The sequence below is a fragment of the Convolutriloba macropyga genome, chromosome 7 (assembly GCF_964194025.1).
Source record: "Convolutriloba macropyga chromosome 7, txConMacr16.3, whole genome shotgun sequence".
NCBI lineage: Eukaryota > Metazoa > Xenacoelomorpha > Acoela > Convolutidae > Convolutriloba > Convolutriloba macropyga.
Genome location: NC_134474.1, coordinates 74,165,108 through 74,181,439, shown reverse-complemented (window position 1 = coordinate 74,181,439; position 16,332 = coordinate 74,165,108). Strand labels below are relative to the sequence as shown.

The following is a 16,332-nucleotide window of genomic DNA, read 5'->3' as shown; positions in this document are numbered from 1 at the left end:
AGGGACAGTGAAGAACAAGTCAGCCAGAAGGAAGAACACCAAATTTCCTTTGACTGAATAAAGAAAAGTGGACCAAGTTTTGGTTATTTTTCAACACTTTCTCAAGAAACGTTACACGCAACCCTTTTGTTATCTGTATACACACACATCTTTAGACAGGCTCAAATAAAAAAACAGAGCCACAATGGGGTCGCTCTATGATGATATATGGAAATTTTAAGGAAGAGTACTAGTACCCAAAGTACAAATGTGATCAAAGAAAATGACGTATGTCAAACATCAGAGAAATCACCCCTGAGGATGACACTCCCAGGGGACCCTTGAAACATTATTACAAACCTCTACAAACAGTACTACACACCTGTAAACGATTTACAAACAGCTTTCAATGCAGTGAGTTGGCCCCATACTACAAACATGGCCATGTACCGCTATACAGAGGCAAATTACATCATCTTGATGCCCAAAATCGTGTATACAAACTGAGCTTGCCAGAAACTACATATAATTAGGGGTCTATATAGCCTATACACAACTCCGTAAGTACATTTTAAACACATTTCAATCGCCTCCACCGCTGTGTTACATACGACAATTTTGAGGCCAAAATAGGGGCCAAAGTACCATCCAAATATCAAACAGTAGTCGATGTGCGACCCCCTCAGTTTGGTAGTACACTACACGACGAGCCTGGTGAATAAAACAGAACCAGATTTGCTTTACTGTTCACATATTAATCAACAATTTGGTGTTTTGTACCATCGCTCAAAATGAGGCCACTTATCACCCCCACCCCCCTATGGAGTCAAAATACACCATCTAGATCCACGAAAACCTACATATAACCATGGTTCATGAGTAACTACATATAATGGGGGTTATAAATAGCCTATAGACGACACTAAAAGCACATTTTTAACACACTTTTTTCATCTCCGCAGCTTAGGTACCCCTCTATTAGGGTCGGATGTTAGGACCCCTGTACCGGCAAAATACACCATCTAAATCACAGAAAACCTACATACAACCATGGTTCATGAGTAACTACATATAATAGGGGTTATAAATAGCCTACAGACGACACTAAAAAGACATATTTAACACACTTTTTTCATCTCCGCAGGTTAGGTACCCCCTCCATTAGGGTCGGATGTTAGGACCCCTGTACCGGCAAAATACACCATCTAGATCCCCGAAAACCTACATACAACCATGGTTCATGAGTAACTACATATAATAGGGGTTATAAATAGCCTATAGACGACACTAAAAAGACATTTTTAACACACTTTTTTCATCTCCGCAGGTTAGGTACCCCCTCTATTAGGGTCGGTTGTTAGGACCCCTGTACCGGCAAAATACACCATCTAGATCCCCGAAAACCTACATACAACCATGATTCATGAGTAACTACATGTAATAGGGGTTATAAATAGCCTATAGACGACACTAAAAAGACATTTTTAACACACTTTTTTCATCTCCGCACGTTATGTACCCCCTCTATAAGGGTCGGATGTTAGGACGCCTGTACCGGCAAAATACACCATCTAGATCCCAGAAAACCTGCATACAACCGTGGTTCATGAGTAACTACATATAGTGGGCGTTATAAATAACCTATAAACATCACTAAAAGTACCTTTTTAACATACTTTTTCCATCTCCGCAGGTTCGGTACTGATCACTATTTGGGTCGAAAATTGCGCCCCATGTACCGGCTAAAAATCACACTCTGGTTCACAAAAGCCTTTACGCGGTCCCCTGGGCCTTCAACAGCAATATATAACCTGTCATAACCTTCAAACAGAACAGAAATTGGTTCACTCAACAATGAGATATTTCAAAAATACCGTTTTGTAACATAGCCTAAATTTGACCTGGTTCGCGACGTACATCGTCAAATTTCACCCACACAACTTCAAAAAACGCAAAGGAAAACTTATGGGGCTCAACTGTGGAGATGACGAGGGTTGTAAATTGCTATAGTACATCTACAAAAACCACTTATATAAAGGTACCATTCGTGCGGTGAAAAAGAGGGTCAAAATTAAGCATTTTGCCTGAATTCAGGGGTTAATATTTTCTCAGCGACCAATACTACGCACTTCACCGGTGGCTCAAACAAAGAGGAGCTCTTGTTGAGTTCAACGATACCACACATGCTCAATTCCGTTCAGTACTTTTGGAGTACTTTTCAAAAGCACTCAATTTCATCGAAATTTTCGAAAATTACTCGATCCAGTACCATCAAAACCCCGAAATCACCAATACCAGCCTTTGCAACGCAATTCAATGGCTGGACTTTTGTTGTCCGGGCCATTCTAAGAGTCACTCCTACCTATGCAACTCTTTCAAAAGTCTTCGTGACCCTGCACTACAATTTCACTGAATGTTTGTCTTTTTGCATAAAAAAAAACGTTCAAAATCAAAGAAAAGTTCATAAATTGTAAATTCGCAACTCAGCTATCATCAGCATGTTAGGTGGCCAAGTGGAGGTCTAAAAAATGCTAAATACACTGTTTTCCAACCCATGATTGAGCGGAAACAGGAAAAACCTGAAAACAGAGAGTTTGGAGCTGACTAAACCGAATTCTCGAAACTTCAAAACTTGGACGTTTAAACCTTTTGTGTGCAATCAAATCATGAAACAAATTACTTCTACTGGTCTTTTACTGTTTACTGTGTATCGATGTTATTGAGTTTTAATTATATGAAGCAGTGGTCACGGTATAACTCAAACAAAACGCTTCCGAACATTGTTTTTTTGCCAATTTCCTTTGTTAGACAACTGAAAACACCGGTATTAGCACAACCAAAAATGGTTTTCGCAAAAAAACAACACATGGTACTTCTTGCCGGTAAATTAATAGTACCGATTTGCCATAGAATGAGTTTGGAATGGTTCCAAGGTTAAAGAAGAGTTACAATTTCGAATTTCGCCTTGTACATATTTTACCATCGAAAAGCGTTCTGTTGTCGCCACAAAGAACTTATGGTCACCTTTTTTGGTCTAATAGACCGCTGATATATATCAGATATTGATGTAAAATTAGCGATTAAAATAACTGGACCCTTGTTATGATTCCATGCGCTTCGAGTCATAGAAGCAGTGATTTTCTTGGAAAAAGTCAGACAAAACAAAATAAAAGCTTGGATGGATATTACTGGAGGCTTTGATATGACGTTTATCAGATCCTAACAACCTAACAACAGTCATTGAAAGCTATTTTGTGTGAGAAAACGATCAAACAACATTTTTTTAATAATATTTTGTATTCTTATCACCGGTAAGGTCAAAATGAAATTTTCCGTTTAGGCCCGAGACAATGATTGTTTTAAGGCAAAAAATTATTTTTGGGACCCCATTTCAGTTTTCCAGCTTTTGTTAGCCTCAGTAGAAGTGCAGTTTTGCTATAGAATGATTTTGGAAAGGACTGGAAGCTCAAGAAATGTGACCATTTACGAACTTCGCCATAAACATAGTATATCACCAAAAACGTTATATTATCACCATAAAAAGCCTATGATCAACTTTCGCGCAATCTAGGCCTGTTTTTCAACTCATCTGACTACTTATGAATAGAGATTGTGGTTACGGAACCGTTGTGGTAGTTCTATGTGCTTGGAGTCAGAGAAACAGCGTTTTTCTTGAAAAAAAAAATCAGATACAACAATAAAAAAAAAGCTCAGATGGATGTCACTGGAGGCCTCTGATATGACGTTTATCAGGGCCTAACAAACTAGCCACAATCATTGAAAGCCGTATTAATAAAAAATCCATCAAGCAACGTTTTCTATCAGATTTTGTTTTCTTACTGCTATATCACCGGTAAGGTCAACATGAAATTTTGTGTTTAGGCCCGAGAGAAAAAATGTTTTATGGCAAAAAAAATTGCACCCCAATTTTATTATTCCAGCTTTTTTTAAACACCAGTAGAAGTGCCGTTTTGCTATAGAGTCGTTTTGGAAAGGATCGGAAGCCCAAGAAAGGTGACCAAATACGAATTCCGCCATAAACATAGTATATCACCAAAAACCGTTATATTATCACCACATAAAAACTATGATCAGTTTTTTCGCTTGATCTAGGCCTTTCATTCAACTCATCTGGCTACTTATGAATAAAGATCGTGGTTACGGAACCGTTGTGGTGGTTCTACGTGCTTGGAGTCAGAGAAACAGCGTTTTTCTTGAAAAAAAAATCAGGTCAAACAATAAAAAAGCTCAGATGGATGTCACTGGAGGCTTTTATATGACGTTTATCAGGGCCTAGGAAACTAGCCACAGTCGTTAGAAGCGTTGTTAATGAAAAAACCATCAAACAGCGTTTTTCTTGAAAAAAAATCAGGTCAAACAATAAAAAAGCTCAGATGGATGTCACTGGAGGCTTTTATATGACGTTTATCAGGGCCTATCAAACTAGCCACAGTCATCAAAAGCTGTATTAATAAAAAAATCATCATACAAAGTTTTTTATAAGATTTTGTTTTCTTACTGCTATATCACCGGTAAGGTCAATATGAAATTTTTTGTTTAGGCCCGAGAGAAAAAATGTTTTATGGCAAAAAATTTTGCACACCAATTTTATTATTCCAGTTTTCTGTTATCCTCAGTAGAAGTGCCGTTTTGCTATAGAATGATTTTGGAAAAGATCGGAAGCCCAAGAAAAGTGACCAATTGCGAATTTCGCCATAAACATAGTATATCACCAGAAACCGTTATATTATCACCACATAAAAACTATGATCAACTTTTTCGCGTGATCTAGGCCTGTCATTCAACTTATCTGGCTACTTATGAATAAAGATAGTGGTTACGGAACCGTTGTGGTGGTTTTATATGCTTGGAGTCAGAGAAACAAGGTTTTTCTTGAAAAAAAAATCAGTTAAAACAATAAAAAAGCTCAGATGGATGTCACCGGAGGCTTCGATATGACGTTTATCAGGGCCTAACAAACTAGCCACAGTCTTTAAAAGCTGTATTTTTAAAAAAAACCATCAAGCAATGTTTTTTACAAGATTTTGTTTTCTTACTGCTATATCACCTGTAATGTCAATATGAAATTTTCTGTCTACGCCCGAGAGAAAAAAATGTTTTTTGGCAAAAAAATTTTGCACCCCAATTTTATTTTTCCAACTTTTTTTAAACCTCAATAGAATTGCCGTTTTGCTATAGAATGATTTTGGAAAGGATCGGAAGCCCAAGAAAAGTGACCATTTACGAATTTAGCCATAAACATAGTTTATCACCAAAAACCATTATATTATCACCGCAAAAAACCTATGATCAACTTTTTCGCGTGATCTAGGCCTTTCATTCAACTCATCTGACTACTTATGATTAGAGATCGTGGCTACGGAACCGTTGTGGTGGTTCTATGTGCTTGGAGTCAGAGAAAGATCGTTTTTCTTGAAAAAAAAGTCAGGTAAAACAGTAAAAAAGCTCAGATGGATGTCACTGGAGGCTTCAATATGACGTTTATCAGGGCCTATCAAACTAGCCACAGTCATCAAAAGCTGTATTAAAAAAAATCATCATACAATGTTTTTTATAAGATTTTGTTTTCTTACTGCTATATCACCGGTAAGGTCAATATGAAATTTTTTGTTTAGGCCCGAGAGAAAAAATGTTTTATGGCAAAAAATTTTGCACACCAATTTTATTATTCCAGTTTTCTGTTATCCTCAGTAGAAGTGCCGTTTTGCTATAGAATGATTTTGGAAAAGATCGGAAGCCCAAGAAAAGTGACCAATTGCGACTTTCGCCATAAACATAGTATATCACCAGAAACCGTTATATTATCACCACATAAAAACTATGATCAACTTTTTCGCGTGATCTGGGCCTGTCATTCAACTTATCTGGCTACTTATGAATAATGATAGTGGTTACGGAACCGTTGTGGTGGTTTTATATGCTTGGAGTCAGAGAAACAAGGTTTTTCTTGAAAAAAAAATCAGTTAAAACAATAAAAAAAGCTCAGATGGATGTCACCGGAGGCTTCGATATGACGTTTATCAGGGCCTAACAAACTAGCCACAGTCTTTAAAAGCTGTTTTTTTTTTTAAAAAAACCATCAAGCAATGTTTTTTACAAGATTTTGTTTTCTTACTGCTATATCACCTGTAATGTCAATATGAAATTTTCTGTCTACGCCCGAGAGAAAAAAATGTTTTTTGGCAAAAAAATTTTGCACCCCAATTTTATTTTTCCAACTTTTTTTAAACCTCAATAGAATTGCCGTTTTGCTATAGAATGATTTTGGAAAGGATCGGAAGCCCAAGAAAAGTGACCATTTACGAATTTAGCCATAAACATAGTTTATCACCAAAAACCATTATATTATCACCGCAAAAAACCTATGATCAACTTTTTCGCGTGATCTAGGCCTTTCATTCAACTCATCTGACTACTTATGATTAGAGATCGTGGCTACGGAACCGTTGTGGTGGTTCTATGTGCTTGGAGTCAGAGAAAGAGCGTTTTTCTTGAGAAAAAAAGTCAGGTAAAACAGTAAAAAAGCTCAGATGGATGTCACTGGAGGCTTTGATATAACGTTTGTCAGGGCCTTACAAACTAGCCACAGTCGTTAGAAGCTATGTTAATGAAAAAATCATCAAACAGCAATTTTTATAAGATTTTGCTTTCTTACTGCTATATCACCTGTAATGTCAATATGAAATTTTCTGTTTACGCCCGAGAGAAAAAAGGTTTTTTGGCAAAAAAACTTTGCACCCCAATTTTATTTTTCCAGCTTTTTTAAACCTCAATAGAAGTGCCGTTTTGCTATAGAATGGTTTTGGAAAGGATCGGAAGCCGAAGAAAAGTGACCATTTACGAATTTCGCCATAAACATAGTTTATCACCAAAAACCATTATATTATCACCACAAAAAACCTATGATCAACTTTTTCGCGTGATCTAGGCCTGTCATTCAACTCATCTGACTACTTATGATTAGAGATCGTGGTTACGGAACCGTTGTGGTGGTTCTATGTGCTTGGAGTCAGAGAAAGAGCGTTTTTCTTGAAAAAAAAGTCAGGTCAAACAATAAAAAAGCTCAGATGGATATCACTGGAGGCTTTGATATGACGTTTATGAGGGCCTAGGAAACTAGCCACAGTCGTTAGAAGCGTTGTTAATGAAAAAACCATCAAACAGCGTTATAAGATTTTGCTTTCTTACTGCTATATCACCGGTAATGTCAATATGAAATTTTCTGTTTACGCCCGAGAGAAAAAATGTTTTTTGGCAAAAAAATTTGCACCCTAAATTTATTTTTCCAGCTTTTTTTAAACCCCGGTAGAAGTGCCGTTTTGCTATAGAATGGTTTTGGAAAGGATCGGAAGCCCAACAAAAGTCACCATTTACGAATTTCGCCATAAACATAGTTTATCACCAAAAACCATTATATTATCACCACAAAAAAACCTATGATCAATTTTTTCGCCTGATCTAGGCCTGTCATTCAACTCATCTGACTACTTATGATTAGAGATCGTGGTTACGGAACCGTTGTGGTGGTTCTATGTGCTTGGAGTCAGAGAAAGAGCGTTTTTCTTGAAAAAAAGTCAGGTAAAACAATAAAAAAAAGCTCAGATGGATGTCACTGGAGGCTTTGATATTACGTTTATCAGGGCCTAGGAAACTAGCCACAGTCGTTAGAAGCTTTGTTAATGAAAAAACCATCAAACAGCGTTTTTAATAAGATTTTCCTTTCTTACTGCTATATCACAGGTAATGTCAATATGAAATTTTCTGTTTACGCCCGAGAGAAAAAATGTTTTATGGCAAAAAAATTTGCACCCTAAATTTATTTTTCCAGCTTTTTTTAAACCCCGGTAGAAGTGCCGTTTTGCTATAGAATGATTTTGGAAAAGATCGGAAGCCGAAGAAAAGTGACCATTTACGAATTTAGCCATAAACATAGTTTATCACCAAAAACCATTATAATATCACCCCAAAAAACATATGATCAACTTTTTCGCGTGATCTAGGCCTTTCATTCAACTCATCTGACTACTTATGATTAGAGATCGTGGTTACGGAACCGTTGTGGTAGTTCTATGTGCTTGGAGTCAGAGAAAGAGTGTTTTTCTTGAAAAAAAAGTCAGGTCAAACAATAAAAAAGCTCAGATGGATGTCACTGGAGGCTTTTATATGACGTTTATCAGGGCCTAGGAAACTAGCCACAGTCGTTAGAAGCGTTGTTAATGAAAAAACCATCAAACAGCGTTTTTTATAAATTTTTGCTTTCTTACTGCTATATCACCTGTAATGTCAATATGAAATTTTCTGTTTACGCCCGAGAGAAAAAATCTTTTTTGGCAAAAAAATTTTGCACCCCATATTTATTTTTCCAGCTTTTTTTAAAGCTCAATAGAAGTGCCGTTTTGCTATAGAATGATTTTGGAAAGGATCGGAAGCCGAAGAAAAGTGACCATTTACGAATTTCGCCATAAACATAGTTTATCACCAAAAACCGTTATATTATCACCACATAAAAACTATGATCAACTTTTTCGCGTGATCTAGGCCTGTCATTCAACTTATCTGGCTACTTATGAATAAAGATAGTGGTTACGGAACCGTTGTGGTGGTTTTATATGCTTGGAGTCAGAGAAACAAGGTTTTTCTTGAAAAAAAAGTCAGGTAAAACAGTAAAAAATTCCAGATGGATGTCACGGGAGGCTTTGAAATGACGTTTGTCAGGGCCTAACAAACTAGCCAGAGTCATTAAAAGCTATTTTGTTCACAAAACTTGTCAAAAAACGGCAACATCATAGAGCGATTCAATAAAGGAGGTTTTTCGATGTTAATCTTGCAAGATCTTGCAAGAGGATGTTAATCTTGAAAGCATCTTGCAAGATCTTGCAAGATTAACATCCTCTTGCAAGATCTTGCAGGATTAACATCCTCTTGCAAGATCTTGCAAGATTAACAGTTTTTTGCAAGAATCTTTCAAGATCTTGCAAGATTAACATCCTCTCTCGACTAGGAGTAACATATTTTGATGTTCCCCACTCTTTATAGTAAGATGCTCGTTTGTGAGCTAGCAAGATCACATCTTTGTTCTGAAATATTGGAGTATTGGACAAGAAGCAGAACAACAAATGTCAGCTGTCTCTATTTTCGCCCTTTTTTAAAATTTCCTGTTGAAATTTTTTACAATCGGTTTTATTATTATTGTCTCGAAAGAAAACCAAGTGTTGCAATTTGATCTCCATCGAGGGAAGTAAGTGGCCAGCCAATGACCTCAAATGTTGATTTTTCAGACTAGCTGCGCTAAAGTTGATAAACGAATGACCAATTAAATCATGATTTTACTGATAAAAACTATTCAGACGTGCTTTGTTTCGCAAAGTTTCTGTTCGTTTTTTGCTTTTTCTTGTTCCGAAAGGCTTTATTTATCTAGCCAAGTATACGTTGAACAAATAGGGGGGGGGGGGAAGTGGTACGTTGAGCTTCTTTTGAGGATATTCCAAGCTTATATTTTGCTCAATTTACCTTAGGTTTTTTGCTCTCAACCTTCTAACATATTTGTAGGGCAGCAAGATCGAAGGCTGGCTCGACCTCAGAGCTCATTGGCAGTTCTTCTGGGCCAGTCCAAACTGAGTGCCAAAAATCATACGTACGTTGACAAAATTGAGCCGGATCCCTTGGAAAGGTAATTTTGCGAATAAACTTTACAGATAGTTACAAACCCAGGCTGAGGTTGCAGACCGAAATCGGATATGTCCAGCGACTGAAGACGAAGGCTCGAGAATGGCGTGGTGCGTTTGAAATTACATTGTCTGGAATAAAGATGAACACATGAATGTCTCTGACTTAATTCAAAGACATTCATGCCTTTCCCGGGCCGAGGTGTCAACGCTAAAAAACGCAAAATTATGTAAGATTGGCGTTGAATGCGTTGAATTTATGTAAGATCTACGCTTGAGCGTAGATCTTACATAAATTCAACGCATTCAACGCCAATCTTACAAAATTTTGCGTTGAATTTTGGCGTAGATCTTACATATTTAGCGTTGAATTTTAGCGTAGATCTTACATATTTAGCGTTGAATTTAGCGTAGATCTTACATAAATTCAACGCATTCAACGCCAATCTTACATATTTTGCGTTGAAATTTGACGTAGATCTTACGTATTTAGCGTTGAATTTTAGCGTAGATCTTACATATTTAGCGTTGAATTTAGCGTAGATCTTACATAAATTCAACGCATTCAACGCCAATCTTACATAATTTTCCGTTGAATTTTGGCGTAGATCTTGCATATTTAGCGTTGAGTTTAGCGTAGATCTTACATATATTCAACGCATTCAACGCCAATCGTACATAATTTTCCGTTGAATTTTGGCGTAGATCTTACATAATTAGCGTTGAATTTTAGCGTAGATCTTACATATTTAGCGTTGAATTTAGCGTAGATCTTACATAAATTCAACGCATTCATCGCCAATCTTACATATTTTGCGTTGAAATTTGTCGTAGATCTTACATATTTAGCGTTGAATTTTAGCGCAGATCTTACATATTTATTGTTGAATTTAGCGTAGATCTTAAATAAATTCAACGCATTCAACGCCAATCTTACATAATTTTCCGTTGAATCTTGGCGTAGATCTTACATATTTAGCGTTGAATTTTAGCGTAGATCTTACGTAATTAGCGTTGAATTTAGCGTAGATCTTACATAAATTCAACGCATTCAACGCCAATCTTACATGTTTTGCATTAAAATTTGGCGTAGATCTTACATAATTAGCGTTGAATATTAGCGTAGATCTTACATAATTAGCGTTGAATTGAGCGTAGATCTTACATAAATTCAACGCATTCAACGCCAATCTTACATTTTTTGCGTTGAATTTTGGCGTAGATCTTACATATTTAGCGTTGAATTTTAGTGTAGATCTTACATATTTAGCGTTGAATTTAGCGTAGATCTTACATAAATTCAACGCATTCAACGCCAATCTTACATATTTTGCGTTGCAGTTTGGCGTAGATCTTACATATTTAGCGTTGAATTTTGGCGTAGATCTTACATATTTAGCGTTGAATTCTAGCGTAGATCTTACATATTTAGCGTTGAATTTAGCGTAGATCTTACATAAATTCAACGCTTTCAACACCAATCTTAGATATTTTGCGTAGAATTTTGGCTTAGATCTTACAAATTTAAGGTTGAATTTTTTGAATTCCATTTCAGACCACTTTATGATTTCCAAAGTTTTTCAAGTGTTTTCTCAAAAAGTCAATTTTTTCACTGTTTCGACCCCTATGCTTCAAAGGTGAGAAGAGCGAAGTCAGCAAAAAACCACTTTTTAGTGCTCTTTTATATAGTGCAAAATCCATTCGAGACCAATTTACAATTTCAAAACTTTTCCAAGTTTTTTTTTCGAAAAATCAATTTCACTGTTTCGACTCCTATGCTGCAAAGGTGAGAAATGTGAAGTCAGAGAAAAATCATTTTTTTAGTGCTCTTTTATAGTGCAAAATCCAATTGACACCATTTTACGGTTTCAAATTTTTCAAGTTTTTTTTCCAAAAAGTTAATTTTTTAACTGTTTCAACCCTATACTGCACAGGTGAGAAAAATCACTTTTTAGTGCTCTTTTTTAGTGCAAAATTCGTTTCAGACCATTTTACGATTTCAAAACTTTTTCAAGCTTTTTTTCGAAAATGTAATTTTTTCACTATTTCGAACCGTATACGCCAAAGGTGAGTAACAAGAAGTCAGAAAAAACCTTTTTTAATGCTCTTTTATAGTGCAAAATCCAATTCAGACCATTTGAAGATTTCAAATTTTTCAAGTTTTTTTTCAAACAATTAATTTTTTTACTGTTTCGACCCCTATACTGCACAATAGAGAAAAATGAAGTCAGCAAAAAATAACCATTTGCTCTCTTACGGTGCAAGAACCATTTCAAACCATTTTAGGAATTCAAATTTTTTTCAAAACTTTAAAAAAATTTTAAATTTTTCCTAGTACTTCTCACATGATAAATGCGTTGAATACGTTGAAATTATGTAAGATCTCGGCTAAATTCAACGAAAAATTTGTAAAATCTAGGCTAAATTCAACGAAATATATGCAAGTTCTACGCTAAATTCAATGCAAAATATATAAGGTCTACGCTAAAATCAACGCAAAATATGTAAGATATACGCTAAATTCAACGCAAAATATGTAAGATCTACGCTTTATAAGGATTTCGGCTCTTAAGGAAACCAAGGTACGGTGGCGCAATGGTAGAAGAGGCGACAAGTAAACAGGAGGTCAGTGGTTCGAGTCCTATACCCAGAGTTCTACGCGTTGATTTTTTGTAAGATCAACGGTAAATTCAACGCAAAATTATGTAAGATCTACGCTAAATTCAACGCTAAATATGTAAGATCTACGCTAAATTCAACGCTAAATATGTAAGATCAGCGGCAACTAGCGTTGACAAGTCGGAAAAATCACCGCCATTTCTTACATAATTTTGCGCTGAATGCGTTGAATTTTTGTCTTTAAATTCAACGCATTCAACGCAAAATTATGTAAAGAAATTGCGGTGAATTTTCCGACTTGTCAACGCTAGTTGCCGCTGATCTTACATAATTTTGGCCAAATTCCTCGGCCCGGTTTCATCTATTTTTCCAGACAATGTTATTTCAAACGCACCCCGCCATTCTCAAATCAGAAGTGCAACAATTAGTTTTAATGATGTAATGGGAAGAGTGTAAAAAGTTGTTATTGTGTAATCAAAAGAGCGTAACACATAGTTTTTATGGTGTAATCCAAAGAGTGTAGAAAAAAGTTAATCCACTCTTATTCTACCATTAAATCTTAAAGTTGCACTTTTAAATTACACTTTGTCCACCCTTAATAAGCGGAGCACTAACGGTGTAAAAATATTATTTTTACACTCTTTACACTCTTCTCCCCGTTATTTTTGGGGAAAATCTTCGGCCCGGGTAAAAAGTATGAAAACCTGGACATGCAAGCATAAAAGCCTGGAAATGAGAGCATGTAGTCTGGAAATACCCCGTGAACTGAAACTTGATACATCTCGATAAGAAACATACTAAATCTTGGTAAATCTTGCCAACATCTTGACACGGTACTTGCCATGGAAATATCAAGATTTGTACGAACTTGCATGATCTTTGCATGGGTATCAAGAAACAAGATCTTGGCAAGATTACCAAGAAAGATTAACCATGACGTGGCAAGATATACCAAGCTGTAAAAATTGAAAAGCACCTTTGGACAAAATTTAGCACAAATTCATTTGATTAAGCAAGAATTATCAAGAATTATCAAGAACTATCGGAAAATTCAGCTCCCGTTAGTTTATTAACCAAAAATTGAGCCTACTTTTTTTAGTATAATGAACTTTTTAAGTGGGTACAAGCTCGGTATGTACATAGTACACACCTTATACAGGACCGCCACCAAGAATGCCCCCACTTGTTGAGTTCTCAAAAGACTTTGATTTATTTTCTGGGGACGAGATACGTCGAGCATCGATTAGAATATATAATAAGTGTTATCAAGATTTGTCAAGATTTTGTCAACAGCTGTCAAGAAATTTTCTGGGTCTATCTTGATAAGATCTTACCAAGATCTTATCAAATTTACCAAGAAATGTTGGTGTTTCAAGTTTTTGGCAAGATATTTCCAGTTCTGCAAGAAATGCCAAGATCCTGCATGTCTTATCAAGGTGTATCAAGTTCCGATTCACTGCATAAGCACGTAAGCACGTAGCGGAAAATTGTGGACATAGACTCAATCTGTCTGGAACACTCTGGGCGTACCCAATTCCGTCTGGCAGGCATCTCAGCTTTGGACGTAACATTGCATACCTTTTTTTCCATTAAATTAAATAAGCTGTTATATTTTTGTACAGTCATATCATTTGAAATTTGTCGGCAACCATCATATTTCTCTTCCTCTTGGTTTTAGTAATCGGAATTGTTTGGATTCTTTCAAAATATATGAAATTGTAGTCATGTTTTTTTTGTTTTCTTAGCAAATACTCACTGAAATAATCGTTATTTCATTTAAGTTGGCAACAAGAAAGTGCAGAAATAAACATGTCTAACAGTGACTGCAGTTCGAAGAAACAACAAACGATACCTAATTTGAAAAAGAGCCCTTCGGAATTTTGGGACGAACGTCGATTGAGCGTCGCTGAACTCGTGAACAAATTCGAAACTCTAAAAACAGATAATGGAACCCAGGGTTTTATGCCAGAGGGAGGCAGACACCAGCTATCGGGACACAGACAGCAGATTGTAAAAAGAGTTTCAACTGGTGAAAATGGAAATTGGGACGATAAGAGGTTGTATAATTTTGACAGTGGGTACGAGAAGAGCCCAAAACCTGGAACGGAAAACGGGTTTGTATATTACAAAAGTTTCTAAAATAGCACATCTCGCCCAAGCTATGGATGGTATCTTTTGTCTTTTTTGAACAGTTATTAAAAATGTTGCCTTATAAATAAATTCATACTGTTCATAGTTTATGACTGACCTGGACACATTTCATTTCATTTCAAAATATTTTTGCGGGTTCTTTCCCGTTATAGCCCCTCCACCAGCTTAGTTGTGATGTAGATCCTCCCCCCCCCCCCCCCCCCCCCGCGGTAACCGCAAATATTCCATAATGGAGATTATATTTTTGGGTCTGGAGGCTATAAAGGGAAAAGCGTTTTTTGGCTAGTAGTTTATTGATTTTTTGGTTTTCATCTTTGGTTTTCAGCTTCCTTTCATATCCGACCTTATACAAATCTCTTTTCTGGACTAGCCTACTTTTCACCAATTTCAAACTATTTTTTTTTTCGTTTTCCTATGGTTTGATTATTTTTTACTGATAAAAATTAGAACTATTTGTTTCAGAACTCAAACCAGCAGAGAGGCTCAAATTTCACACCAGGTTACGTACTTCTGATTTATTGCAAATTTGAGTAAAGCGCGTTCATCAATTTACTCCAAGCTTCGCACCCACAAAACACTCAAAGTCAGCTCCTGTAGGTGTAACAAGCATTAAAGCTGACGTCTATTAATGTAGAAAATTTGAAAAAATTGGGGTATAGTAAAAAAGCTTTCTACTGGCCTAAAATCAACGAAATATGTTCCTACTTATTCATTGTGATTAGTTGTGTTTTATCACTCCTCAATGTGGCCATGGCCATGCCTCAGCGTCTCGCCTTGATATGAATCTATCACAGCCGACTATGTAAGCAGCTTTACAATAAAATTACTCGTTTTCATATAGGCTTAATCTTTTATTTATGCTAAATGTGGTAAACGTAGTTCATGAAATAAAACAAACAGAACAGAGAAGGAAAAACTTCTCAATGCTGATTGGCTAGTTGTGAAAATTCTGTAATTCTATATTACAAGCGTTGTTACTGATCGTTGTCTCTAAAAAGGATAGATTAAATAAATCGGATCTTTCCGTTTATTCAATACAATTCATTAATTTTTACTAATTTCTATGCCATAAAACAGATTTTGTACTGAATAACAGCAAGCTGCTCATAGTAAATTTTACCGTGTCTCGCTTTTGACCCCATTTAAACTCGTTTTTAATTCTATATGTAAGTGGTACAATCAACATTCAAAAAAGGGATGCTCATAGTGTCTGGGTAGAAAGTTTATCGATTAATGCCAAATTAGGGATAGGTAGGATTTGGGTAAATAAATTTGCAGACAGAAGTTTGTGGGGAAATTAAATATGGATGAAAAGGTATGGTATAAATTATGGGGGATTAAGTGAACTGGGGTGAAAAGAATTAGAACCGACTGGCACAGATCTTTTACTATTGTTCATTAACATTTAGATTTATGTTTAATTTCTCTTTAGGATGTTGGCGTGGCAACTTATGATCGCCTGAGAAACGAATTCTTCTACTCAACACTTGTTTAATGCGAATTGATCAACGAGAACTTGCTGCAATCTAGATTATCAAAGTCTGGGAGTCGCTTCAATAGAGCATTAGAGTCTGATTTCAATCAGTTTCATTTACTTAATAATAATTCTTCATTAGTTAAGCGTGAGTAAATTGACAGTACTTTGTAGCATAGTTGAAAGAATGTGTTTCTAGAGAGTGATGTATAGAAAATCATAGTTAATTATAAGTAGTTAACCAGGTTTAGTTGTCCAGACCGACTATAAATCTGATTAGAACGTCTTCGAGCTCACACATGCGCATCATACGCTCGAATGACTTGTTCTGGAAAAGTGTTCCACCGCAATTTAGTCTGGACAATGGTCTAGAACTTGTCTGATCATAGGTGGATTCGAGCGCTCTTAGTCTGATCAGATGGT

The 16,332-nt window shown here is 36.1% G+C and overlaps 1 protein-coding gene across 1 annotated transcript in view; it reads left to right on the top strand.

The window, feature by feature from the left end:
* LOC142342530 (uncharacterized) overlaps positions 1 to 16,063 on the top strand; it is a 44,663-nt gene extending 28,600 nt beyond the window's left edge. The window contains exons 2-5 of the mRNA XM_075393883.1: positions 9,550 to 9,670; positions 14,066 to 14,398; positions 14,898 to 14,934; positions 15,868 to 16,063. Coding sequence (XP_075249998.1) covers positions 9,550 to 9,670; positions 14,066 to 14,398; positions 14,898 to 14,934; positions 15,868 to 15,930 — 554 coding nt within the window. The 3' untranslated portion in view covers positions 15,931 to 16,063. The remainder of the gene's footprint in view (positions 1 to 9,549; positions 9,671 to 14,065; positions 14,399 to 14,897; positions 14,935 to 15,867) is intronic.
* The last annotated feature ends 269 nt before the right edge of the window (positions 16,064 to 16,332 follow it).